This window comes from Taeniopygia guttata, chromosome 18 (assembly GCF_048771995.1).
Source record: "Taeniopygia guttata chromosome 18, bTaeGut7.mat, whole genome shotgun sequence".
NCBI classification, from domain to species: Eukaryota; Metazoa; Chordata; class Aves; order Passeriformes; family Estrildidae; genus Taeniopygia; species Taeniopygia guttata.
Window position 1 is genome coordinate 2770032 of NC_133043.1, and position 24951 is coordinate 2794982.

The 24951-nt window shown below is 53.4% G+C and overlaps 2 protein-coding genes across 3 annotated transcripts in view; one reads left to right on the top strand and one right to left on the bottom strand.

Annotated features, from left to right (window-relative positions):
• The first annotated feature begins 2397 nt into the window (after nucleotides 1-2397).
• WIPI1 (WD repeat domain, phosphoinositide interacting 1) lies at nucleotides 2398-22361 on the top strand. The gene is made up of 13 exons (XM_012578483.5): nucleotides 2398-2553; nucleotides 4233-4315; nucleotides 5581-5750; nucleotides 9230-9326; nucleotides 12546-12643; nucleotides 13650-13742; nucleotides 13988-14058; nucleotides 14729-14836; nucleotides 15202-15366; nucleotides 15498-15605; nucleotides 16983-17104; nucleotides 17772-17872; nucleotides 21824-22361. Exons 1-13 carry the CDS (start codon nucleotides 2492-2494, stop codon nucleotides 21869-21871), a joined length of 1326 nt encoding a protein of 441 aa, XP_012433937.2. The 5' UTR covers nucleotides 2398-2491; the 3' UTR covers nucleotides 21872-22361.
• An 867-nt stretch (nucleotides 22362-23228) lies between these two features.
• ARSG (arylsulfatase G) overlaps nucleotides 23229-24951 on the bottom strand; it is a 30042-nt gene continuing 28319 nt past the window's right edge. For both annotated transcript variants that reach the window (XM_072936923.1, XM_072936922.1), the window contains exons 11-12: nucleotides 24091-24181; nucleotides 23229-23803 (exon numbers count right to left, since the gene is read on the bottom strand). In XM_072936923.1, coding sequence (XP_072793024.1) covers nucleotides 23475-23803; nucleotides 24091-24181 — 420 coding nt within the window. In that variant the 3' untranslated portion in view covers nucleotides 23229-23474. The remainder of the gene's footprint in view (nucleotides 23804-24090; nucleotides 24182-24951) is intronic.

Here is a 24951-nt window from a genome sequence, read left to right on the forward strand (position 1 = left end):
TGGACCGGGTTTAGAGTTAATGACTGAGTTGAGGTTGTTGCTGTCAATAGTCATTGCAGTCACAGGATTGTCAGGAAAGGGAGGCCAATTCCTGATATATTATTCCCAGCAAACACATGCATCAGCACAAGGAACTGTCCTTCTAGAGGCTGGCAGGGCTCTCTGCTGGCCATGCCAGACCATTTTCCCCAGGTGTGACATATATTCAGAACCCAAGAAATGTCTTGGGATTTAACTACTACCCTAATTACCACCTCCTTCCAAAGCTGTATTCCTGAAAAATCACTTCAGCTATTTCTTTATGCTTGAGGCACCAGAGACACTTCATCTCTTTACCAGAAATGATGCCTTCTGAAGGCTGACCTAGAACAGAGGCTGGACAGAGTTCAAGTAGGGATTTATTCAAAGGATCTCCTCCATGGATCCACCTTGGGCAGCACCAGAGCCCAGCCAGGGCTGCACCCAAATGAACCAAAATGGCCCCAAAATGCACGAGCGCTCCCGGGGGCTCTCCCTGGGATCAGTTCTGCTCCATTGGCACCTTGGAGTTCATTGTCCCATTCCAGCTTTACCCCAGGCAGTCCCACCCTGCTTGTTTTTCTCTCTCCAGCCCACGCTGTTTGTGCTCCTGGGCTGAGGTTTGGATCATTTGTCCTTGGTGCCCAGCTGGAGCAGGAATTGTTTTGTCTCTGCTCTGTGCAGAGAGCTCAGCATCCCCTCGTGTGGAGCCCAGACCCACACACTGAAGCAGCTCAGAATGTGAAAAATATAAAAACTAAAACCTGAGACTCACAGTTTTCACCCAGAGCACCCCAGTTTCTATTTCACACCCAGCACCCAACTGCTCCAATGTTCCAGGGCACGGATGCTGAGATTTCCAAGGGTTTCACCAGCACATAGCAGCTTTTCCAGCCGGAGGAGCAGCTTGCCCTGACCTCACATCCATCGTGGTGACATGGCTGTACCCAACCTGCTCCAAAGGCCACCCACAATTTCCATGCTGCAGCAGAGGACAAGAACTCCCTGTTTTCTCCCACCTCTGCTGATCAAACAGCCATTGCAGGCAATGAGCTCAAAGGAGGATTGACCAACATGGTTGCATCAGTCAAACTGCAAAAATAAGTTGTTACCCAAGTCTCGGGTGCTTTATCAAGGTTTCATTTTAAAACCATGGTGATTGCCCAAGCAGCAAATATCCAGCTGTTGCTGTTGCTCAGAAATTTTTTTTTTTTTTGAAACACAAGGCAACGTCTCCCTGCCTTTGTTTGTTGGAGGGGTTTGTTTTCTTTTCAAATTTTTTCCTGCTCCACAACCCCACTTCCTGTCTGACATCCCTGTTTCAAAATCCAACTATGCTGATCCACAGGGACAATTTCAGGACATTCAAAAACTGAATTTTTATTTAATGTTTGGGTTTTATAAGAACTTCCCACTAGGCCCCTTGGAAAATAAGATGTTTTCCCCTCAAACATGATGTCTTGAAAATTATTCCCTGCAGTGTCACTCATGTGCTTTGAGTCCTAGGGATGACCCACCATCCACTTCCCTCCAAAACAGTGTTTTGAAGATGTGTCTTTTCCTACTTCCTCCCCAAAATCAATCATCTTCACTGCTGCAGGCTTCCAGCTCCCTCACAGGGGAATTCTGTGGGCGCTCCAAGGCCCCCATGCAGCAGAGGGGGATTAATCCAGGCAGATATATGTGTCCACATGGAATCTGCCTCATGGAGATGCTATTCCATGTGGCTCTTTTTCCAAACGTCCTGTGGTGCACATCAAGCGATCTGGGCCCAATGACTTCAGCACTCACATGAGGATTACTCATCTAATTAGGGGTTTGCAGCTCTGCCCCGGCGTTCCTGTGCGCTGCCGATGTCGTCGCACTGACTCCTGGAATATTTGTCATTTAGTGACTGGCTCGGAGGTTTGTTTTCCTTCGTGTTTTCGTAGATCTGACCCCCCCACGGCAGAAGCGGTGTTAAGCACAGGAGTGATGCACAAATGCTGTTTGCTTTAGGATGTCAACGCTGGAAAAAGACAAAAACAACTCTTCAAAGCGCTGTTTAGCCAAGGAAGTGGAGAGGCAGACTGACTTGTTTTCGGGTCAGCGGTGTCACCACCACTTTTCCCCGCCCCATCCCCTCGCCCACGCCTTCCCTAGGGCCACCGCGGACCCTGCAGCAGCCCGTTGTCGCCGTGTCCCCGTCGCAGCCCCGCAGCGGCCGCGCTCCCCAACATCTGCCCGCGCCCGTCTGATGCAACCACAACATCACCACGTGGCCCCACGCAGCCCTTCCGCGCCGCCAGCCAATGGCAGCCGGTTCCGCCACTCCGGGGGGCGGGCCCGCCACGCCTGCTCCTCATCCCATAGGTCACTCCGCGCGTCCATCAGCGGCGCGCCAGCCAATGGGCGGCGGCACCGCCCGTGCGGCGGCGGAGCGGCGGCGGGGCGGGCGCGGGGGCCGCAGCGGCCGAGGCGCCGCGCCCGCTCCATGGAGGCCGCGGCCGAGGCGCCGGGGGCGCTCAGCTGCTTCTCCTACAACCAGGACTGCACGTAAGCGGCGCGGGGGGCGGCGGGCGGGTCCCCACAGGGACGGCCCGGGGGATTCCCCGTTCCCCTCACGCACACGCGGGCCGCGGTCGGGTGCTCCGGGCTGAGGGTGAGCACCCACGGCGGTGCGGGCCCGGCGGGGCGGCGTTGGCAGCGATGGCCGCGCCGGGCGGTGCCTCCCCCGCGGCCCCGGCGGCGTCTGGGGGCCGCAGGGCAGCGGCGTTCCCCCGGGCTGTGTCTGCTGGGCGTTCTGTGGCCAGCCGGGAGCTGGCGGCGTTGCCCGGGGCCACCAGCACCGCCCGGAGCTCCCGGCGAGCGGCCGTGCCCCAGCACCGCCCCGCCCCGGATAAATGACAGCCGCGGGCCTCGCTGCCTGCGCTGTACTTGCTCCCAGCCAAGAGCCGTTCCCAGGCCGGACAGCAGACACTGCCGGAGCAGCGAGCCGTGCACGGATGTGGCGGCTTAGCCCGGAGCCAGGATCCGCCCGGGTCCTGGGGAACGAGACAACAATCAGAGATACCGGCCTCACTCACTCCTGGAAGTGCCCTTTCCTTTCCAGCTGTGCGTTGGTGTGCCCGAACAAAGGGTGCTCTGAGGGATGTGGATGTGCTGCTGACAGGAACCTGCTGGTCGCTGTCCCCAGGACAAACGCTGTGCATTGCTGTTACGGACTGGCTGCTGGGTTAAGATCTAGGGCTCGCTGCTTACTACATCTGGACCTGGGCAGAGACAGCGCTTGGCAAGACTGTGCACATTACCCTTAACAGTGGGAGCAGAGCTTCCCCAGCCCTGAGAAGTCACTGTCAGTGCAGGTGGATCAGCCCCTGGCTGAGGAAACAGCCCCTTGTGTGACCCTCGGGTCCTGTCTGCATCCTCCCAGGTAGATCTGTACCCGTTTGTTCCTCCAGCAGCCACAGGGCCCTAGGAGAGGATGAGTTTGCTCTCTCTGAGGGTACTTGCCTTCTGTAGGCTGCAGCAGCCTCAGATGGAGAACTGAATTCCTGAGTTTGTTACTCTGTATTATTTAGGTTGGAAACTGAAGTTGTGCCTTCACAGACCACTGTGCCAGGAACTACTCATTTCCCCTATGTCAGGATTTAACTCCAGCCAACTCCTCGCTCAGTGAGGTGGAAAGAGAACCAAAAGGGTGAAAGTGAGAAAACTTACAGGCTGAGATAAAAACAGATTAATAATTAAAGCAAAATCCACACATGCAAGCAAAGCAGAACAAGGAATTAATTCCCCACTTCCCGTGGCAGGCAGGGCTCAGCCATCCCCAGGACAGCAGGAGGACAAAGGCCATCACTCCAAATGTCCTCCCCTTCCTCCTCCTCCATCCCCTGAGCCTGACACTGGATGACCTGGGATGTCCCTGGGGTCACTTGGGGTCAGCTGTCCTGGCTGTGTCCCTTCCCAGCTCCTTGTGCCCCCCCAGCCTCCTCCCTGCAGGGGTGAGGAGCAGAAAAAGCCTTGACTCTGCAAGCACAGCTCAACAATAGCAAAAACATCCCCAGGTTATCAACCCTGTGTTCAGCAGAGAGCCAAAACACAGCCCTGTACAAGCTAATATGGCAAAAAATCCCCATCCCAGTCAAAACCAGTACACCATCCCTGCAGGGACTCTTGCTGTCACCTGGAGGGCTTCAGCTCTGAGCCAGCAGGTTTTTGCTTTGTCTTTGCAGCTCCCTGGCAATTGGAACCACAACTGGATACAGACTTTTCTCCTTAAGTTCTGTGGAGCAACTGGACCAGGTCCATGAAAGCAGTAAGTCTCCTGTTTCCTGGGGAGGAATATTGACCAGCAGCACCTTAAATTTCTGAGAGTCCTTCAGCTTTGTTAGAGCCCAGTTCTTTTCCACTGCTGCCATCCTGACAGCAGCAGTTTGTGCTGCAGCCCAGCATTCCGAGGCAGTTTCCCACTGGAATGTTTCAGGTACATGAGTAGCAGCCCACATGCTTCCAGCACAGCTGCTGGAGAACTCCAGGCTTTTAATCCAGTGTGGTATTTACAAGCAAGATGTTTTTAACAGGTTTTCCATGTAGAGAAGGTCACTCCCAGCAGGCCTGCAGCTCTTAGCTGTGCTCACAGCAGCATGTGGCACACACTGAACAGCCCAAAACAAGCCTGGCCTCATGGAGCAGGGTCTCCAGGCTGCTTCAGCTGAGCTGCACTGAAGATAACACTTCCCAGCTGGGTATGTTCATCACCGGATGTGTTCTCACTGGCTGCAGGAGCCTCAGCAATCAGACACAGCTGCCTCATCTGGAGCAGGGTCCAGGCTCCTTGCCCAGAGTCAGGCAAGGGGAAACAGGTCCCTGCTGTTGACACAGGGTGATGGGCTGAGGCACAACCAGCCCCACATTTCAGTTGTGGGGCAGCCTTTGATCCTCCAATACCCAAAGTGAGCATCGCTCATGGCTGGGCACGCTGGAAATTGCAGTCCCTGGGGATTTTGGTGCAGAGCCACCAGCACCATTGCCTGGTGTTCTCCTCACAGCAGGAGCCATCCCAAAGACAGTCACTGCAATACACAGCAGCCACTGTTTGCTTCCCCAGGGAGGCTGGGAGAAACCAGACACCACACAGAAGAAACACCAAGCCACAGCCAGCTCCTGTATCACCTCAGTAAGCCTCTCACACTTCCCCAGGAAACTCCCCTGACCAAAGGCAGGGAGCTCCTCCCTTTGGATCCCCTTCCCAAGGCTCTAGTGCAGCTGGAGGGCCTGAGGATTAGCTTCAGCTGGGCTCTGCCCAGGAGAGAGGGGCACAGCAGCACTGTCAAGGAGAACTGGGTGTGTTCATCCAGTGGATATGTTCTCTGGTGCTTCATTTCTGCCTTCAGGGGAAGGTTCTTTTACCACTTCCTGCTCCCACCTTACTGCTTTGTGCCAGGCATGAGAAAATGTTCACAAAAATGATGTTGTAACACCTTAGCACAGATCCTCCCCACCCCATCCCCTCTTGAGCTGAGTCTTGTTGCTGCAGTCAAGCCAAGCTGAAGCTCTGCCTTGCTCTCCTTGTGTGCCCAGATGAAATCCCAGATGTTTACATCGTGGAGCGTCTGTTCTCCAGCAGCCTTGTGGTTGTGGTCAGCCATGCCAAGCCACAGCAAATGAATGTCTACCACTTCAAGAAAGGGACAGAGATCTGCAACTACAGCTATTCCAGTAAAATCCTGTCCATCCGGCTGAACCGGCAGGTGAGAGGGGTTAGCCAGAGTCATCCCACTCTGGCTCTTTGCTGCTTTTGCCTTTCCAGCTGGGAGCAGCCTGGGTGGTTTGCAGGGAGGCTGTGAATGGGATTGGAGGGGTGGGTGCCTGTGCTGTCCTCCCAGCCCCACATGAGAGGCCTCTGACAGGAGCTGCAGGGCTGTGATTTCAGCCACCACTGTTTCCCTCAGGAAAATGAAGACAAGGCCTTGTTTTGGTGGCAGTTACACAAAGGCTTTTTGTTATCTGCTTTCCTGCCTGTTCAGGACACAGCTCTGCCAAGAAAACACCTTTCCAGGTTCCTCCCTCCCTTGGATTCCACAGCCTGACTTCAGGCCCACCTCTGCCATCTTGGTTGGAAATAAGACTTTCAAAGTTGGTTACAAAAAGTTCAGGAGTAACTTGAACTCTGTGGATAAGGCAAAATGCTGCTTTCCAAGTACTGCTAGCAGCCTTGTTAGGTTTTAAAGGTATAAAATCCACTCAGGCCACTTACAGTGAGGCTTTTAGAGTGCTATTCTCTGATGTGACACAGCCTCATACAGCCCTGAGCACTTTTGGAGGATTTGAAGTCATCTTTTCTTTTTGTCCATAATTATTTTCCAAGTATATGCCCTAAGAAGCAGAGGACATTTTACAATGAAGAAATAAGCAGTCTGGGTAATTGTATATAATCAGCCTCTCCTCAGTTAGCAACAATGAGACCTGCAGTGAGGCTCTCTGGGCTGAGCTTCCAGGAAAGCTGTCTTTGACCAGGAGTTCCTGCACTACAATTAAATCTGTCCTAAATTGATTTTTTTCACTTAAGTTTACAGTGAAATTGGCAAAAGAAATATTTCCTTTGAATTGCAGATAGATGTGTGTGTGTGTAAAAATAAACTGGGAGGTTCTGCTGAGCAGCTCTAGGAGATTGGTGTGAATAAAATAAATTCAGGCTACTCCCCATGTGCTGCCTGGAGGTGATGCACAGTCCCAGCCTTGCATCCATGTTTCTTGGTTGCATTTTAAGCTGGGGTTCAAATCCTGGGCTGAGCTCATCAGGCTGTGCCACAGACACACCTGGAAGGATTTGAAGATGCTTAGAAACACAGAATCACAGAGTCATTTAGGTTGGAAAAAAACAATAAGACCATCAAGTCCAACCATTCCCCAGCACTGCCAAGGCCACCACTAAACCTGTTCCAAAGTGCCACATCCACACACTTTTTTTAAATCCCTCCAGGGATGGTGACCCCACCATTGCCCTGAACAGCCTGTTCAATGCTTAATAATCCTTTTCACAAATAACTTTTCCCTCATATCCCATCTAAACCTTCCCAATTTGGGTAGGTTGAAGAGAACTCATTATTTCAGTCTACATTCAGGATTTAAACTGGTGCCCATCAGATTCTGCATGTGACACCTGAATTCTTACCTGAGCTTCTGTAGGAAAGCTGCACTCCACTGGGAGTTCACAGAAGGACAAATCCCAGACAAGGCATTAACTCAGGGAAATGGTGACAAATTAACCAGGAGCAGGTCTCAAACAAAAGGTGCATGTTTCAATCTGTTCTCTCTGTGAAAAAGTCCTCATTGTGCAAACAAGCAAATCCCTCAGTTGTGGGAATTCTTACTTCCAAGGTCCGTGATAACTCTGAATGTGTGAAGGTAAATCCTGAGTTGTCTCAAAGTGGGGAATCAGGCTGTGCTCTGGGACTGCTGGGAAACTCCTGGGTTTTCATTCACTGCTGAAACCCTGCTGAGCTCTTTGGAGAGGTTTGAGGTGTTTACCTAGCTGTGTCCAAACCCATTTCAGCCCCCAAATTCAGCTCAGCTATCTGACCTGATCCATTCAAACTACAGAACGAGCTGGTGGCAGTAACATTTTGGACAATCAGCAATGCCTTGACCCCGTGTAGCAATCACAGCACCTTCTTTGAGGCTCTGTCTGTGTGCACAGTGAGGATAAACCCCATCCCAGTGACCCTCATATGGCCACAGGGCTGCATGGAGGCCAGGAGGGGTGAACCAGCCCTCTCCAGCTCCTGCTGAGCTTGTCCAGACCTCCTCTGCCTCTTCACATCCCCTTTCCTGGATTTTGTCCCTGTGGGCACCAGCATCTCTGGCTGCTGCTTTGCCTTCATGTGGAAGCCTCCCTTCACCTGGACATCAAGAGCAGCCCGTTCTGGGAAAGCACATGGTGGCTTTGCCCAAATCAGCTGTATAAATACTCCTCTGCTTGCAAGTGGATGGCTCTTACTGTAGAAAAGGCAAAGTCTTCCTGGAAATGCAAAATGGCTGTGACACAGCCCCAGATGCTGTGGTTAGCAGGAATAGAAGTGGGAAAGAGTTTGATCTGAGAGTAATGGTGGAGCAAGGCAGAGATTTTTAATGTGGGTGTTTCAAGTTGGTGACTAAGCTCCACATTTAGATACTACATAAGTGGCCTCATTTCTGAAGAGGTGGAGGCTTCCTGGACTTGGATTTTGGTGCTCCAACTTAAGGATGGATGGGGTCTGGGCTTAGGCTTTTATTGGGATGTTTGTAGTGCTTCTGGACTCTTGGCACTAAGGGAGGTGAAGTTGTGCACTTGCTGGGCTTACAAAGCTCAGCCCTTCAGCCAGACCCAAAGCCTGGTCCCAAAAAAAGCCTCTGTGCAAAAAGCCTCCATGGTGGCACGCAGGGATCTGGACCAAGCTGAGACACAAAGCTGAGTGGCCACAGAGATGCTGGCCCAGGGTTAAGGTTACAGCCTCAGGCTTCCCTTTGCCTTTCTGCCTTGCCTCCCCCTGGCCTGGCAGCTCCTCGTGGCTGGCTGGTTGTTCCTGGCAGGGTCAGAAGAAGGGGTACAAGCACATGAACTTGGGAAATCCCAGCCCCTCAGCCAAGATGGTGCAAGGGTGACTGTCCCTGAACAAATGTGTCTCAGCTCTGTGTTCATGCAGTTCTGCAGGGCACATGAAGCAGAGTCTTCCCTGCTGACGCCAAATGGGAAAAGAAGCACTCATGTGCTGGACAGATGCATGAAGCTTAGCAGCAGTGGCAGACCCTGCACCTGCATGTTGTCTCCCAAATCAGGAAGCAGTCAGGGCAAAGGGCCTGTGGAGGCACACGGGCAAGCAGTCAGGTCTTTGTGATCAACACATAATTCCTTAAGAACTGCAGAGGAAAGTTGGGGTAGGGATAGATGGCAGTCCAGGGGTAACCCTGCTGGGTCTTCCTGTTCCTGGGGATGTGGAAGATGTAGAGGAGCAGAGAAGTCAGGTGTTTTGCCTTCTCTCTAAAGCAAGACTGGATGCAAAAACTCTCAAAACAGGAGTCGTACAAACCCCGCTGTGAGAGGGGATGGAGAAGCAGAAGAGATCACATTTCTGTTTCATTTCAGTGTGTGGGAAATTCCTGTTGAGTTTGTCTGACATCAAAAGTTTGGGTTTGGGAAGTGTGGAGCACTGCTGGTGGGGTTCTATGCATGTCTCCTGTGTCCTTGCAGAGGCTGGTGGTGTGCCTGGAAGAGTCCATTTACATCCATAACATCAAGGACATGAAGCTTTTGAAGACTATTATGGATACACCCCCCAACACAACAGGTGAGCATGGGAGAGCTGTGTGAAATGGAGCTTTGGAGAGCCACAGCATTGTTAGAATTTAAACCAGCCTGTGGCCTGTGCATCCTAATCCAGCACTGGGAAGTCAGAAATGCATGGAGGCAGTCAGGCAGGTTTGGGAGAATCAGAGATAAGCAGAGTTGGAAAGGACCTGCAGGGATCACTGAATCCAACTCCTTGCCCTGCACAGCAGCATCCCAACTTCCCACCCTGTGCCCAGAGCATTGTCCAAACTCTCCTTGAGCTCTGTCAGGCCTGGTGCTGTCACCCAGCTCTGTCCTGAGCAAGCCCCTGCTCTGTGCAGAGCAGATGCATCAAAGGAGAGCAGAGATGGGCAGAGGGGTCTGACTTCCCCTTGGGGTCAGCTCCCAGAGTGATCACTGGGGACAGGACACACAGCCAGGCACAGCACCAGTCCTGCCAGGGAGTTCCCAGGAGCTGCCTGCTGTTACTGCATGAGGGCTGCAAAGCAGGGCAGGGCAGGTGGTGCAGCACAGATCCTGTGTGTGTGGCACAGGGTGAATCCGGCTTTCCTGCTGCTGGGAGGGGCTATTTTTAGCAGCAGAGAGGGAAGCTTGGCTGTGTGCCCGGGGTGCTGTGCTGTCCTGCTCAGCTGCAGCATCCTTTCATGGCTGGGTGCTTGGGAAGTTGCTGATGTGCTCACGCTTGGCCTCGGGGCTTTCAAGGGATGCTCTGCCAGCAGCTCCCCTGACCTACTTCAGGTCTCAGCAGATGGGCTCTCTGTGTGGATTAAACATGCTAAATGCTGCAAATATAATTAAAGTTTAAAACCTTCCTGAGAAGGCCCAGCAGCAGGATGGGCAGGGATACCCAGGCCTGGAGCTGTTCTGCAGAAGGGCTGGAGGATCAGGTCATGGTTTAAGAGCAGCAGGGCAGGACTGGGATGCTGCAGATCACAAGGCTGGTATGGGCTTAGTGTTTTAAACCCTTTTTACTGCAGCAGCTGTCATTGAAATGAGCTGAGTGACAAGGGCAGTGCCCCTTTGTCCCTGGGCCACCTGCTTTGGTCCCAAGCTTGACCCCAAGGATGGTGTGTCCAGTAGGTCGGGGCAGTCCAGCCTTTGTGCAGCTTGTTTAGGAGTGGGAATCTGTGCTGGGGGGTTTAGGAGCACATGGAAGATGTGCCACCCCACCGAAGTGTGTGCCCTGGGCACAGTGACAGCAGCACAGGCAGGACCAGGGTTTGCTGCAGCCACACTGGCCAGTCACAGTGAGATCTCTGCCTGTTCCTGGCCAGCACCTGGCCCCTGATCCTCCTCTCCACGTAGGAGAGGAAAATGCCCACAGTGTCCAAGACAGTTGTTTTTCATGTGATTCAGATCAGTGACAGGATCTGAACCAAGGAGGTCACAGCGCTTGGGGTGACTTGTGTGCTGTGGGGGCACATCTTGGGAGCGACTGCAGCTTTGGAAACCACCTCATGTGGCTCCCCCCAAGCCCTGGATGTGCCTGTACCTGCTGACCTGAGGGCAAGGCCAGGTTTCCTGGACACAGTAGCGTTTTTCCACGCTGCTTGAGGAAGCCACCTGTGACGTGGCACTCCCAGAGATGCCATCTGAGCAGTGCCAGCCTGCCTGAGCCCACCACTGCAAGCACCAGCCCTCACCATGGCTAGGGGGCTGGTGATGAGGGGAGAGGAGCATCTTCAGAGGCTGCTCGTGGCCGTGTGATCCTTGTTCTTTGTGTGTCCCTGGGGTCAGCCCAGTACACTCACAGCTGTGTTTTCCCCTGGCCTGGTTTTCCGGCTGCTCTGCCGGCCAGAGGAGCAGAGGGAGCGGGTGACTCACGCCGGCGCTCAGAGCTCGCTTTGTTCAGTCCAGCCTTCCCCGATCCTGTCGGAAAGGTCTGTGCGATCCCCCCGCGCTGCCCGTGCCGGGGATCACCATCCGGAGAGGGCAGGATGCTCATCACAGCAGCAGTCCCTGGGCTATCTCTGCCTTCCTCCCGTCCCTCCCTCCTTAATTGCCGTTTAATTGCCGTTTAATTGCCGGCGCTGTGCTGCTGCCGTGCTCCTCGTGCCTCTCCCGGCGCGCCGTTCCTGGCGTGATGTGCAGCCTCTGGATGGATGGGGAGCGGATCCCTGGGGCCTCTGGCTGATCCTGCAGCTCCTGGCTCCGCTGCGGTCTCTTTGTTTGGTTATAAACAATGACCTAAAACGAGAGCTCCGGCCGATCCGTCCCCGCTGCCGCTGGGCGGGGGCCAGGGCCGTGTCCTGACACGGCACGGCACGGCACGGCACGTCCCGGCTACGTGCGGTGTGTGGCTGCCCCGCCGCCTTTAACCCCGCGGCTTCCTCGGCACGGGGGGTGAGGTGGGACCCCGCGGCGGGGCAGGAAGCTCAGGTCGTGCTGGAGCCTCGGCTCGGCTTTGGGAGCGCTCTGAGCACACGGATGTGGGGCAGGAAGCGAGCGAGGCACGTTTGGTGTGGGACAGGAGTCACCGGGCTGCATCCTCAGCCAGCAGCGGCAGGAGAGGCAGGAAGAGATGCTCTTTCCCGAGGTCACCTGGGGGACAAGTGCATGGATGTACACACATACACACGTATCCATCCGTCCCTGTCTCATCCTGTAATTCCTGCCCACTTTGAAAGGAGCATTTAGGAACCTTTGTGCTCATGTTGGCACAAAACCAGATGGCTCTTACAGGGAAGAATCCCCCCTATGCTTAAAATTTCGCTACGTTCAAGTTCCTTGTGGGCCGGAAACTCCCTGCACAGCTGGCGCATTTCCTTTGTCTTTCTCTGCTTCCCTTTTCCATTCAGAGCAGAAGGAAATGGCACTGCCCTCAGCCAGGCTGCAACAGAGCTGCACCCATGGGCCGCTCCTCTGAGCTTCCAACCCTGCACCTACCCCCTGTGCACATCTGGACCTGTCCAGATGTGGCTGAACAGGAATGCGGTCAGCCTCAGACCCACATTCGCTGTTTCATGCTCCTATTCCTGTCTTCTCCGGGGAGATAGTGCAGGGGGGAGCCCAGAGCGTGCCGAGAAGCCGTGTCTGTGTTCGCTGTGCTCGGGAGGGTGGCAGGGCACAGCGCCGTTCTGTCCCGTGCCAGCAGATGTCCCCACGGCCGAGGTGTTGGGCGCTCCGCGGGCCAGCGCCGGGCCCAGCAGCCCAAAGGAGCCAGAGCCTGAACCCCGCTGTCCTCCCCGCCTCAGCCGTGTCCCTGTCCCCCTGCCAGGTCTGTGTGCTCTCTCCATCAACCACGCCAACTCCTACTTGGCTTATCCCGGCAGCGCGACCAGCGGAGAGATCGCGCTTTACGACGGAAATACTTTGGTAAGTGCGAGGCTCAGCCTTTGGATACCGGCAGGGGCTGAAAACAAACAGAGCCACAGCAAAGCCAACGGGGCCCTTGGGAAGGATGAATAAATACACTCCACCGAGCTGGAGTGCGAGGGAATTGCCTGGCAGGCACATCTGGACATACCCCCTTGCTCGGAGCAGACAGCTCTGAGAGCAGGAGTGCATCTCCCAGCACAGGATATTCAGGGAAACGTGACCCACTGCCCTGCAGCCCGAGGGCACTGCCAGGCTGACACTGGGGTTGCTGTGGGAGCGTCAAGAGCGGATCCCATGGGAATGATGTGGCCAGCACGGTTCAGGGGGGTTGGAGCTGCTCCAGCACAGGATCTGGAGCAGCTTTGCCACACCGTGGGCTGGAGGGGATGCCTGACCCAAAGTCACGGAGAGGGCAAAGTGTCCAAAGTCCCCTTAGGAAATCTGGAAATCCCTGGCTGGATGCAGGGTCATGATTATCTGCTGTTTATGCCAGAGCTTTGATTACATAAGGCTGGTGGCTCTGTACATGCAGCCAGGGCTGAGGATCTGCAGCAGGGGAGGAGAAGAGCACAGGGAAAATGCTGCTGCTCCAAGAGGTGCTGCAAGGGCTGGGGCTCCCTGCAGGTACCAGGGTGGTGTCACTGCAGCAGGACTTGCTGTGCAGCACAGGGAATTGCAGGGAAGCCAGCTGTCATCCCAACAGGGAAGGGCCAGGCTTTGGAGAGGGTGCAGGCACAATCCTGAGCTCTGGAGAGGCAGGGAGCTGGGGTTCTCTGCCCCTGAGGTGAGTGTTCTGTAATCACAGGGGCCGTAATAGCTGGGGAATGAACTCAGGGCAGGGCAGAGATAAACTGCTGAGGATGTTAGGAGATATCATCAGCACATGATGATTCTGTGAATCCTTATCAGCAGGTGTGGATAGGGTGCAAGGCAGGAATGTCCTGCCCTCACAGTCCAAGGAGCAGCATGTCCCTTTGCACTCACGTTCCCTTGTGCCCTACAGAAAACAGCCTGCGCCATTCCTGCCCACGATGGGCCTCTGGCTGCTCTCGCCTTCAACTCCACCGGCTCCAAGTTGGCCAGTGCTTCTGAGAAAGTGAGTGAGTGTGCTTGCAAGTACCCTCCCTCTGCCCAGGGCTGCATCAGCACCCCTGAGCTGCCCCTTCTTACACACAGCCAGCACAGAAGGGCTGCTGGCTGCTCAGTGTATCGGATCAGACTGAGCCCAGCTGGCAAACAGGAGGAGCCTTTGCACATCCTGAGTTTCCTGGGTGTGTCAGGGAAAGGGCTCAGGCTCCTTGGCCTGCTCCTACGTGGTATTTCCATTTGCATTTTTTGCAGGGCACAGTCATTCGTGTATTTTCCATTCCTGGGGGGCAAAAACTCTATGAATTCCGGCGAGGGATGAAAAGGTCAGTTCATTCTTCTGGCAGTGACGAGTATACAGAGGGCTCCCAGAGCCAAAATGTAAACACAGGGACACGGGGCAACGTCAGATCCTGGTGGCTTTGGCATCTTTTGCAGAAGGAAAACAAGAGCAAACATATCAGCTGGAAATGTCACTGTACCAGGCTGTGCCCAGCTCATTGATTCCTTCCAGTGTGTCACAGAGCAGGGAACAGACATGGAGTCACTCCATTTACTCTGTCCTTTCTTTTTTCTTATTTGAAGTTATGAAGTCCCCAAAATTGTCAGAGACCTCATTCTTTCTGAACCTGTGCAGGAGCTGCTGTTTGTATCCCACTGTTCAGCACTTTGGATGTCCTCCCTGGTCTCTGCAGCACCAGAAGCTGCAGTGAGGCTGGCACAGATGTTCCCTCCACAGGCAGCTCTGTGAGCAAGGACATTTCCACCTCTCTGGCTGTTTGTCACTAGCTCGAGGCTACCCCCAGCCCTGCTGAGCAAAGGGATTAGGGAATGGCTCAGCAGTGAGCCCATGGGCTCAGCAGCAGCTGTGCAGGGTGATCCTCACCATGGATGGTTCTCCTTCCTGCCCATCCACTCCTCTGTGAGCCAAACCCAGCAGCTCCCCTTGAATGAATTGCTGTGGGGGTGACCAGTGCTGTCCTTGCTCGGCTCTAGGTATGTGAACATCAGCTCCCTGGTGTTCAGCATGGATTCCCAGTTCCTCTGTGCTTCCAGCAACACGGAGACCGTGCACATCTTCAAACTGGAGCATCTCACAGACAGGTGAGGGATTAGCCTGGTTTAACCTGCCTGCCCCAGGGCTGTCCCTGCTTCAAAGGTCTGTGTTTACACAGCTGCTCTCCATGTCCTCACCATGTACTCTCCATGAGCAATTCCAGCTGCACAGTGTCGTGGTGTCCTGAGGGACTCACTCTTTGGAAAAGCCACACACTGCACCCCTGCTGTCAGCCTCTCCAGGGCTCTGTGGCTTTGTTAGGTGCCACTGGCCCATCTTCTCCAGCCAGGCTGGTGCACAGTGTAAAGGTGCTCCAGAAAACCCTTCACCCACATGAGATCAGGTCTGTTCCTGATATTTTGTCCTGCTGATCATGGTAAACCCCACTGACGCTGCTTTGTGACCCCCTCAGCCGGCCAGAGGAGCCTCCAACCTGGAGTGGTTACATGGGAAAGATGTTCCAGGCTGCCACCAACTACCTCCCTGCCCAGGTGTCGGGCATGATGAGCCAGGACCGAGCCTTTGCCACCGTCCGGCTGAACATCTCTGGCCAGAGGAACATCTGTGCCCTGTCCACGTACGTACTGACCCTGCTGCCCCTGGGCCAGGCCAGCCTTGCCTCGCCCCCCTGCCTGCAGAGCACGTGCTGTGGGTGATGCTGTGTCTCTGTGTGGGAGCTTTGTGGCCTCAGGATGCTTTTCCCCCCAGGATTCAGAAGCTGCCTCGGCTGTTGGTGACGACGTCGGATGGACATCTCTACATCTATAACCTGGACCCACAGGATGGAGGGGAGTGTGTCCTAATTAAAAATCACAGGTAGCTCTGCCTCCTCTCACACCTCATACAGAGGCTGGTATTTTAAGAAATGAAGGGATATCTCACCTGGCAGCACAAAATGGAGCTGTAGGAGCAAGAAAATTAGAACTGAGTTTGGAAGTTAGAAACTGAGCAAGAAAGTTAGAAATTATTGGAGCTACCTGATCTGGCAGATGTGCCTGGGAATTGCATCAGCAGGCGGGGACACAGGGCTTCTTGCAGGAGAAACCTGAGACATCTCAGATGCCCTGGCAGCTGTGGGACATTCCAGCTTAGACTGAGCAGGCTGTGCTTTAGGAGATGCCCCAGCAGCAGAGCTTTGACCATCATGGTAGCAGGAGAGCAAGCATCTTCTCCAGCTTGGAGTGGGTGCTGGAGAGCTGGCTGGGGGTAGGATGGTGTGGAGTGACACTGTGAGCTTCTGTGAACAAAGCCCAGTGCCAAAGCAGAGGAATTTCTTCATGGAAGGGGTTGTTGTGCATTGGAAGGGGCTGCCCAGGGAGGTGGTGGGGTCACCATCCCTGGAGTTGTTCAAGGAATGACTGGATGTGGCCCTCAGTGCCCTGGTCTGGGTGACAGGCTGGTGGTGATCAGTCAAAGGTTGGGCTCGATGATCTCAGAGGTCTTTTCCAACTGAAATCATTCTGGGATTCTGTGCAAACAGAGCCTCCCCCGCCGCTGGTCAGGCCATATGCAAATCCCATTAAGCACGTAACCCCCCCGCACACATCTGGGCTGCTTGGCTCCAGATGTGAAGCCTTTGGGGTGGGGTGAGATGTAACATGTGCTCCAGGCCGGGAGGTGGCTGCCGGCCAGGAAAGTGCCAGCAGCTTTTGGAAAAGCCACAAAACAAAAGCACTTCAAAGCTGCGCTGTCCAGCGCGCGCCGCCCGCAGCCCCCAGCCTTGTCATGTGGGCTCCTCTGAGCATCAGAGGGCTGAAAAGGGCCCTTGGGTCATGAGTTACATTACATCATATGATATCTCTGCTCAAACCCCATCCTAAACTAGCCAGGGCTGCTTTTCCCATCTAGTCTGCTCCTGTTGGAAGCCCTTTGGAGCCCCCTCTGTGATTAGAAACACTGTTTGCCTTTGTAACCTAAAGCTTTTGTGGTCAGTCTGTTCCCTTCTGTTCCCATGCCAGCATTGTCCTCCAGCCGAAGTGGTGCTTCCCCTATCTCCTTCTTCACCCCCTGCTTTCCTTGTGGAGCACAATGCTCCCCTGTCCACAGCACTGCTGGGGCTGCTGCATGCAGTGATGGGGATGGGTGATGTGCTTAGAGGAGATGTGGATGTATGGGCTTGTCTTAGCTGGAGCTGGGGAGGAACAGTCAGGATCAGAACTAACTCTTCTCCCCTCTCTTGATCTGTACAATTAGTCTGCTTGGCTCAGGAAAGATGGAGGAGAACAAAGAAAACGACCTTCAGCCTCCAGTACCTCAATCTTATGCAGCAACTGTAGCCAGACAAAGTACAGTGCCTTCAACTTCGACCATGCCAGGTGAGCACCACACCTGCCCTTCCTCAGGCAGAAGCCACAAAACCACCTGGGGCAAAGTGGAAAGCGTCCCACATTCCAAGGGCTCATCCAGGATCACATGTGCTCTGCACGCTGGGGCAGGAGGACTTTGGAGCTCACCTGGTTCATCCCCTGCCACAAAAACAGGGCACGAGTTTTCTGCTCTGCTTCCTGTGCCAGCTCTGCTCCCTGTGCCACAGGGCAGAGCAGGGACCACCCTTTGGGAGGCAGCAGCTGCTGCCAGGTGGTTTCCAGGTTTTGTAACCATGGGTGTAGAAATCAGGGCTCACTGTTTTTGTGAGATTGCCACAGAGTCTCTGAAGCTGGTACACCTTGCACTAAACTGCTGCAGAAAACACTGGATGACTATCTCATTATATTCCCAAGTGTCAGATCCAATACAAATGCAGATCTTACTCTGAAATTGGTGCTTAGGTTCATGGCAGGAGGAGGAAAGCTGCTGCCACAGGAGCTGGCCATGTAGTTCATCCATTATCCATAGTATCCATGGACACACCTTCCTCTTCCTCAGTCCATGAAGCCAGAGGAAGCAGCTCAGTGCTGAAAAGGTGGTAACAGTGTCCGCTGCTTGTTTGCAGCCCCCTCCCCTCCCTTCCTGCAGTAACACTTGGTGTTTTCCCCTGGCCAGGTTACTCGGAGGACGGCGGAGCCCTGCGGGGGGAGGTTATCCCAGAGCACGAGTTTGCAACTGGACCAGTCTGTCTGGATGATGAGAATGAGTTTCCTCCTGTGAGCATTCGGGACCCCTAAACCTGCAGTGCAGCCCTCATGCTAAGAAGGAAGTAGTAACCTCTCCCAGAAGAGATTCCATTGCCCCCTCCTTGTCCCAGCTCACTGTGAAGCCTAAAATAACTGAATGGGTTCTAGGAACAGTGCCAGGAAAATGACACCCCCACTAAGCAGCAGCTGGGAATGGGGCAAAAATTACCAAACCTGAGCAGAGATAGATCTGAGCTAACTTGCTGAATGGTGTTCAGCCCAGACCTAACCTTTGTGCCTTCAGCAGATTTCTAATATTACCAGGAAGGGTTTTAATTGGAACAAGTTAGAAATAAAAACTTAATACCCCGTTGCATTTTCAGTCAGATGTATTAGTTCATGGAATGCAACTGGAACATACCTGAACCTCACCAGTCTCTTCATTTCCAAGGTAACTGAGAAGGAAACTCCTTTTCCAAGTACAAAGATGAAAGGAATAGCAGAGTTTTAAACCATTTAATGATTTTTATGTGGCACTTTCTCAGTTACCATTGGAAGGAGCTAGTGGATTTTTCAATCTAACTTCAGCTGGCAGTGTCTTTCTGGCTCTTTTTCCTATTCCATACTCATTAATTAAGTATCTAACCCCTAACTGGACAAATGTTGGTGTGTGCTGTGATCTGGTTGTAATCAGTGATGTCTTCATAGCAGTAATGCAGCAGAATACTGTAATGGATTTCAGGTTGCAGCCTTGGCAGGCTTTTGGAATTCCTTACTTCATTTTTACATATCCTGCTGTTGGAGTTTTGCCTGAAAAGGAGGAAGTACAAACCTTATCCCAGGATTCATTCCATGTGCTGAGCTGACCTCTGTGAGGCACCTTCCTCTGAGCTGAGGCAAAGTGTTAGATAAAAGGAGGCTGGCTCATTTTGAGCCAGCACCACCTAAACCCAGCTCAACTCACACAACCCTCAGATTTTTTCTCTCCTTACCTGCAACATTCCCTGCTGCAAGCTGGGAGCAGGAATTTCCCACTTGACCAGCTCCATTACTCAAGAAGGATATTTAAAATATCTCCCTCACTGTGCCCACAGAGAAGGTGATGGCCCAGACCCCTGGAAGGAGCAGCAGGGACAGAGAGAAATCCTTTGTTTCCTTCTGCTAAACCTGCTCTTGAACTCATGGTTTGGGGACAAGCAAATGCCAGCACGCAGGAATCACGCTGCTCCTGCATGAGGCTTCCTGCTGGGACTGTGCTGGATGAAAGCAGCCCCAAACCCCTGCTGTAGCACAGCAGGTGCTGTATGAAATGAACTTTGATCCCTCCAAATCCTGTCATTAACCTGACAGAGCAGTGACAAGTGTATTGTTAGGGAGGAGGTGGTGTGGGAAGGGAAGGTGCTTTCCAAAAATACTCCCTGATAACGGTGCCTGAGCAAATGGAGCTTCCAGATAAAGCTCCCTGCTCTTGGGTTTGGGGCTTGCCCTCGCAGTGGGAGCACTCAGGATGTTTGGATGCTCTGGATTTCACTGGACTTGGCTGTTTTCTCAGCACTTGAGATCTCCAGTCCCAGTGAAGGGGGTTTCAGGCATCGGTCACTCCTGTGCAGAGAAGGAGGGGGAGAAAACCTGACCTTATCCAACAAAAATGTTTTGACAGCGTTCGACTTTGCGGAAACATGGGAAGGGTTTTGTTTGTTTTCCAGTGTGCAACAAAAAGACTTTTCAAAACCTCAAAACTTGTGACAAAATGGAATATTCACCCGCAGCCCATGGTATGGCTTTGAACTCAGACATGGTTCTGGAGAAACAGCAGTGCTCAAACCCCACAGTTTCTCCCCATTTTGAAACCTCTTGTCTTCCCTTGACCTCAAGCAAGACTTCAGAGGCTCAGCTGTTAAAGACTGAGGAAAACCAGCTTCAGCCTGACATAAAATCTGTCAAACACTGCCTGTTCATTAAGTGGAAGGAGGGACAGATCAGAGAAGAGATGAGGAGCCCAAGGAGGACTCATAAAAAGTGGCCTCACAAGAGGGAACATGGATGTTGCTGCTGGTGGTGCCAGGGTTGCAGAAGGAGGTTAAACCAGTTCAGTGACAATTCCTGCATGGATGGGATGGATTAAGCACTCCCAAGTCACTGCTGGGCTTGGGCAGGAAGGACTCAGGTGTTACTGAGGGGGACAGGGGGTGAAGCCAAGGGTGCTGTGCTGGATGTGCAGGGAGGAGGCTGCACAGCCCTCACCCTGCAGGATTTTACAGGGTGGGAAGAGCAAAGCCATCTCTGGCTACAAAACTGTGGCCATTTGGGCTGTTTTTTGCTCACCTGCCTGAGCAGCCACCCCTGGTCTGTGGTGTAGCAGGGAGTGAGGTTTCCAGTGGTGCAGGGAGCTGCTGGGATGTGTTTTGGGCCAGGCAGGGCACTGCAGTTTTGGGGTGGTGCTGTGAGGTTTGGCAAAATAAATTCTACAGAATTCTGCAAGCAGCACAGCCTTGCTGGGGATTCTGCCCAAAACTCCTGGGATTCAGTAGGAAGGATAATTTCTTTCAGCAAATTGGTCAGTGCTTTCCAGGCATAGGTGATCCATCCTGCATTTGGCTGCAGGGCCTAGAGGTGAAGGTTCTATCAGGAGAGCCATTTCATTAAGTCAATTGTGACTGCAATCAGCTCTTCAAAGGCAGCTTCCCCTCACTGATACTCCATCACTCTTAAAAACCATCTTTCTCCCATCAGTTTTGGCTGCTCCAAAACAGTTTGGGCAGTTTCCTGTGCTGCCAAGGATGCTGCTGCCTGGTGGAGGGAAAAAATCCAGGGAGATCTACAACAGGGCAGAAATCAGTGCCATATCCTGGGGTCCACACACCCTTCTGTTGTCCAGACCACAGGTCTGGATACAACAAGGCAGGCTGCAGATTCATCTCTGCCTCTGTGGAAGCATTATTGGCCCAGATTCCTCCTGGCTGTTTGCTGGATGGTGTTTCCCTCATTTTGTTGCATGGATATGGACACTTAATTATTTTAAGTGATTCTTTTTTTAACAGCTGGCTGGTAGCAGAGGAAAGGCCACAGATTTTCCACTGAGGCTCTGCTTGTAATTATGTGTCATGGGGGATGAGGGAGTTTGGCAGAACCTGGCTCCTGCCCTTACAGCTCAGCCTGGCATTTTGGGCAGCTGGGGCTTGCAGGATTAAGCTCAGCTTATCAGTACATTATCAGAGGTCCCTTGGGAATTGTGCCATCCAGTGTCAATGCCTGGAAACCTGGCCAGAGATGGTCCTGCAGCTCGTGGAGAGGCAGACCTGGGAGGAGGAGCTGGCAGAGACCCTCTGCAGCAGGAGCTGTGGGGTTCACATCCCTTCCAGGTCACAGCTGGCAAGGCTGGAGCTGGGGCAGATCTGTGCCAGGCTGCCCACAGGAGCTGGGGCAGATCTGTGCCAGGCTGCCCACAGGAGCAGGGGCACATCTTACCCAGGATCTCTGTGGAGGAGTGGCTGATGGGAGGCGAATCAGGGTCCTGCTGCTGCTTTACTCTTTCACTCAGAGGCTTTGCTGGTGCTTAGGCTGGGCTTTCCCTCCCCTAATCCTGTCTAACACGTTGGAGTTGAACTCTGGGATCCATCCAGAGACCCCAGCACGAACCTTCCCCTCCAGCCACGCCAGAGCTGAGCTTTTGGGGAGCACTTAGTGAGGCAAATGCACTTCACCCCCAGGAACTGCACTCCCCAAAGCCTGGCTCTGCTCAGCCCAGAGCCAGCCAGAGGCCAGACCCACTCACCACTGATCCAGATGGTTCCTGTTCCCAGGACTGTAAATCTGGGGAGGGGGAGAGCAAATAAATAAACCTCTCACCAATCTGCCTTTGAATGGAAAGTAAAACACTGCGGGACATCCCTCCCCCTGCTCCTCCCATGTGCGTAAAACCAACTGGAAACACTCCCTGGTGCTGGGAAAAGTAAGGCCCTTCTGTTTTGATTTTGGTAGATAATCTTGTGCCGTGGAGGTCAGCCGGGCAAGGCGAAGAGGTCATGAGCAGAAGCAAAACACCCACGCTTAGGACAGCTGCTGGGAGGTGCTTTGGAAAAGCCAGGAGTTTCGAAGAACAGATCTGTGAGTCCCCAGATGAGAAAAAAAATATAAATTAAGGTGGGCCAGACCTTTTCCTCTGTGTAAGTGAACACCTGGCCCTGTTAGCCCCTGTTTTAATTTGTGTCTGGGTGGGGTGTCAATGTACTGTATGCACATGGCTCTATTTAACAAACTCTTATGTTAGAACCACAGTGTAAATGCTAATTTAATCAGATTTGTATGTAACCAGAATTTTATATACCCATTTGTCCCTTTTCTAATTTATGCTGTTTTATGTGTATAAATGTACTTATAGGAAGAGATATTAAACTTATGTCTTTGTACAGTATATACAGACTATTTTAACCCAGGCAAAGTATTTTTGCAGTGATATTAGAGAAGATGTCATTTGCTATGTTGAAAGACAGAATAAAGTCACAGTCTGTCCCTGGCAGCTCCTGCTGTTCTTTTTGGGGCCCTAGAGGTGTCAGTCTGGATTAAGTTTAGGGAGTGGGAGGGTTTTGGGGACTGGGGTGAGGGCAGCACACCTGGGTGAGTCCACACAAGTCCTGTTAACGGCCAAAGAAAGATGTGTGTGTGTAAATCAGAATCCAGAATGGTTTCAGAACACCCTCAATCAACTGCTGAGAAATCCCAGTGGTTTCTCAGGTTTCAGTTGCACCTTCATTTCTGCCTTTGCAGCTCCCCAGGCCTTTGCACCTGCCCAGAACGGCCCTGCAGGAGCTGTTTCACTCCATCTGTGCCTGCACTGGGATCAGGAGCTCCTCTGCCTGGAGCCCTGATCTGCTGGGACACCCCAGGGCAGGGACCTCTCCCAAACCCCCCAGTTACACTTTCTCTTTGCTGAGAGCTGATGGGGAGCAGCCCCAGTCCTGTCCCTGCCGCCTGCAGGGAACAGCCTCTCCCAAACCCCAGGATGTCACAGTGCAGTCCTGAGCTCCAGCATGGCAGGACAAGCTGAGCATCCTTCCCATGTGGATGGCAGCCCCCAGGGGCAGCCCAGGATCCCCTTCCTTCCTTCCTTCCTTCCACAGACATTGGGCCTTGCCATGACCCCTCTCATGAACTCAGCAGGCTGGTGGGGCAGGTGCTCTGTTCTCACAGCACTCCCCTCATGCCAGGCAGGAATTTTCTCTCTGCAGCCACCAAACTTCAGGGTCTCTGCAGCAGGAGGGCTGATTGCCCAGAGGCTGTGAGCCCCATCCTCCCCTGCCTTGTGCTCCCACAGCTGCTCCTGTAACGTTTCTGTTCAGAGGAAAACCAAGCAAACTTCCCAAAAGAATCCTCTCCCACAGCCAGCTTTCACAGAAGGTAGTTTTAATCCAAGAGCTGTCTCTTTCCCAGATAAAGGGGCCTACAAAAAGCCTTCCACATGCCCAAAGTCCAAAGGGAGCTCTGTGAGCTCCTCCAGGCCCACACCCAACTCACCTCCCTCTTCCCAGCACAGAGCAGAGGGAACCAGAGCCTCCATCCCTCTCCATGGCCACCTCCAGCCTGGAATTCAGACACCACCCTTGGGAAAGGAGCAGCCTGAGCAATTATTTGCTTAAAGGCAAAGCCGTGGTGTTCTCCTTTCCCCGTGGGGATCCTGCGTGGCTCCGAGAGCCCCGTGGCACCGGCAGCCCACGTGCTGCACGTTGCAGCAGGGAATTGCAGCTGGATCCTGGGAATAATCTGCAACCGAGACGTTGTCTGCTGCAATGTCCTGCAGAGCTTGGGCATAAGCCCTGCTGATGGCAGGCAGCACTGCCTGGTACTCCCTGGATGCCACGTCCAGAGGCTCCTGCTCCTGCATGTCACGGTCCAGGTTGAAAATGAGGGGTGGTTGGTGCTGCTGTGCTGGCCCAGTGCTGCCATCACAGGCCATGGCCCCTCCTAGGGAGGAAATGGGAGAAAAATGGGAGTCACAGAGGTGCAAGGATCACCTCTGTATTCCTCACCCACCCAGAATGGCCCATTCCCACCCCATCCCAGCTCTTATTCCAAGAGCGTTCCTGAGACCAACCCCAGGCTGCAGCACCACCCTGCAGCCCCAGCTCAGCACGTCCTTGGGTCTGCTCTTGGTTGAATTAACCTGAGCTGGTTGTCACCTGCATCTGCAGGGATCTAGGAATTGCAGAAGCCTCTTCCTAGACTTTACCACCTGTGTAGGGACGCGGTACCTGTGGTGTAGAACGCCTTGTACTGAGCCAGCCGCAGCGCCTGGATCTCACCCGCCTTCCCCGCGGCGCCGCTGTTGGGGTGCAGCAGGACCTGCAGGAAGGACAGGGTAACTCCTGCCAGCCCACGGCAGGGAAAACCTGCTCCGTGAAAGCCACTCCTGTGGGAATCCAGGGCTTCCCTCTGGCTGCCCTGGCTGCCCTGGGACCCTGGCAGGGGTCAGGAACCCCCCTGGAGAGAGCCCCGAGAGACACTGGCTGTGATCTCTGTCCATGGAAAAGAGTTTTCAATCTTACAGGATAAAATACCAGCTCTGAGTGTTTGATATAAGTAATAATTAAGTGTGACACAGGTGCAAAAGTAAAATTTTAGGTTTCTAGATTAGGGGTTCAGAGGGGACAAGATGGAGGAAATTGGGTGTGTCTTGTCCTTTTTCTCCTTCTTCATGCCCTCCATGTTTCACTGTGGTGTTGGCATTTTTCTGTTGGTTTAGGCTGGGGACACACTGTCCAACGTAGGTGACAGATATTGGCACGTTATTGTAAATCCAGCACAGGTAGTTTCTGGTATTTAATGTTTGTAACATCCCACTGAAGGCAGAGCCCCACACGCTGCCCTGCAGGACAGAGCTGCGGCAGGGCAGCAGAACATGTTAGAGATAAACAGAATAAACAACCTTGAAACCAGCACAGACCAATTATGGCTTCTGCTTTGGCAGCGGGGCTGACAGACAGAGACTTTCTACAATCTCAGAATCGTCAATACCCACAGATTCCGACACACTCCCTCCCCAGATGAGCCACATCCCACCCCTGAACACATTCACAGCCGCCATTCAGGCCCTGGACTCTGAGCAGCCAGCA

Coding starts and splice junctions, on each gene's coding strand:
- WIPI1 (XM_012578483.5), top strand. CDS start 2,492: ATGGAGGCCGCGGCCGAGGCGCCGGGGGCGCTCAGCTGCTTCTCCTAC. Junction 5,751..9,229: donor CCATCCGGCTGAACCGGCAG/GTGAGAGGGGTT, acceptor GTGTCCTTGCAG/AGGCTGGTGGTGTGCCTGGA. Junction 12,644..13,649: donor TTTACGACGGAAATACTTTG/GTAAGTGCGAGG, acceptor TGTGCCCTACAG/AAAACAGCCTGCGCCATTCC.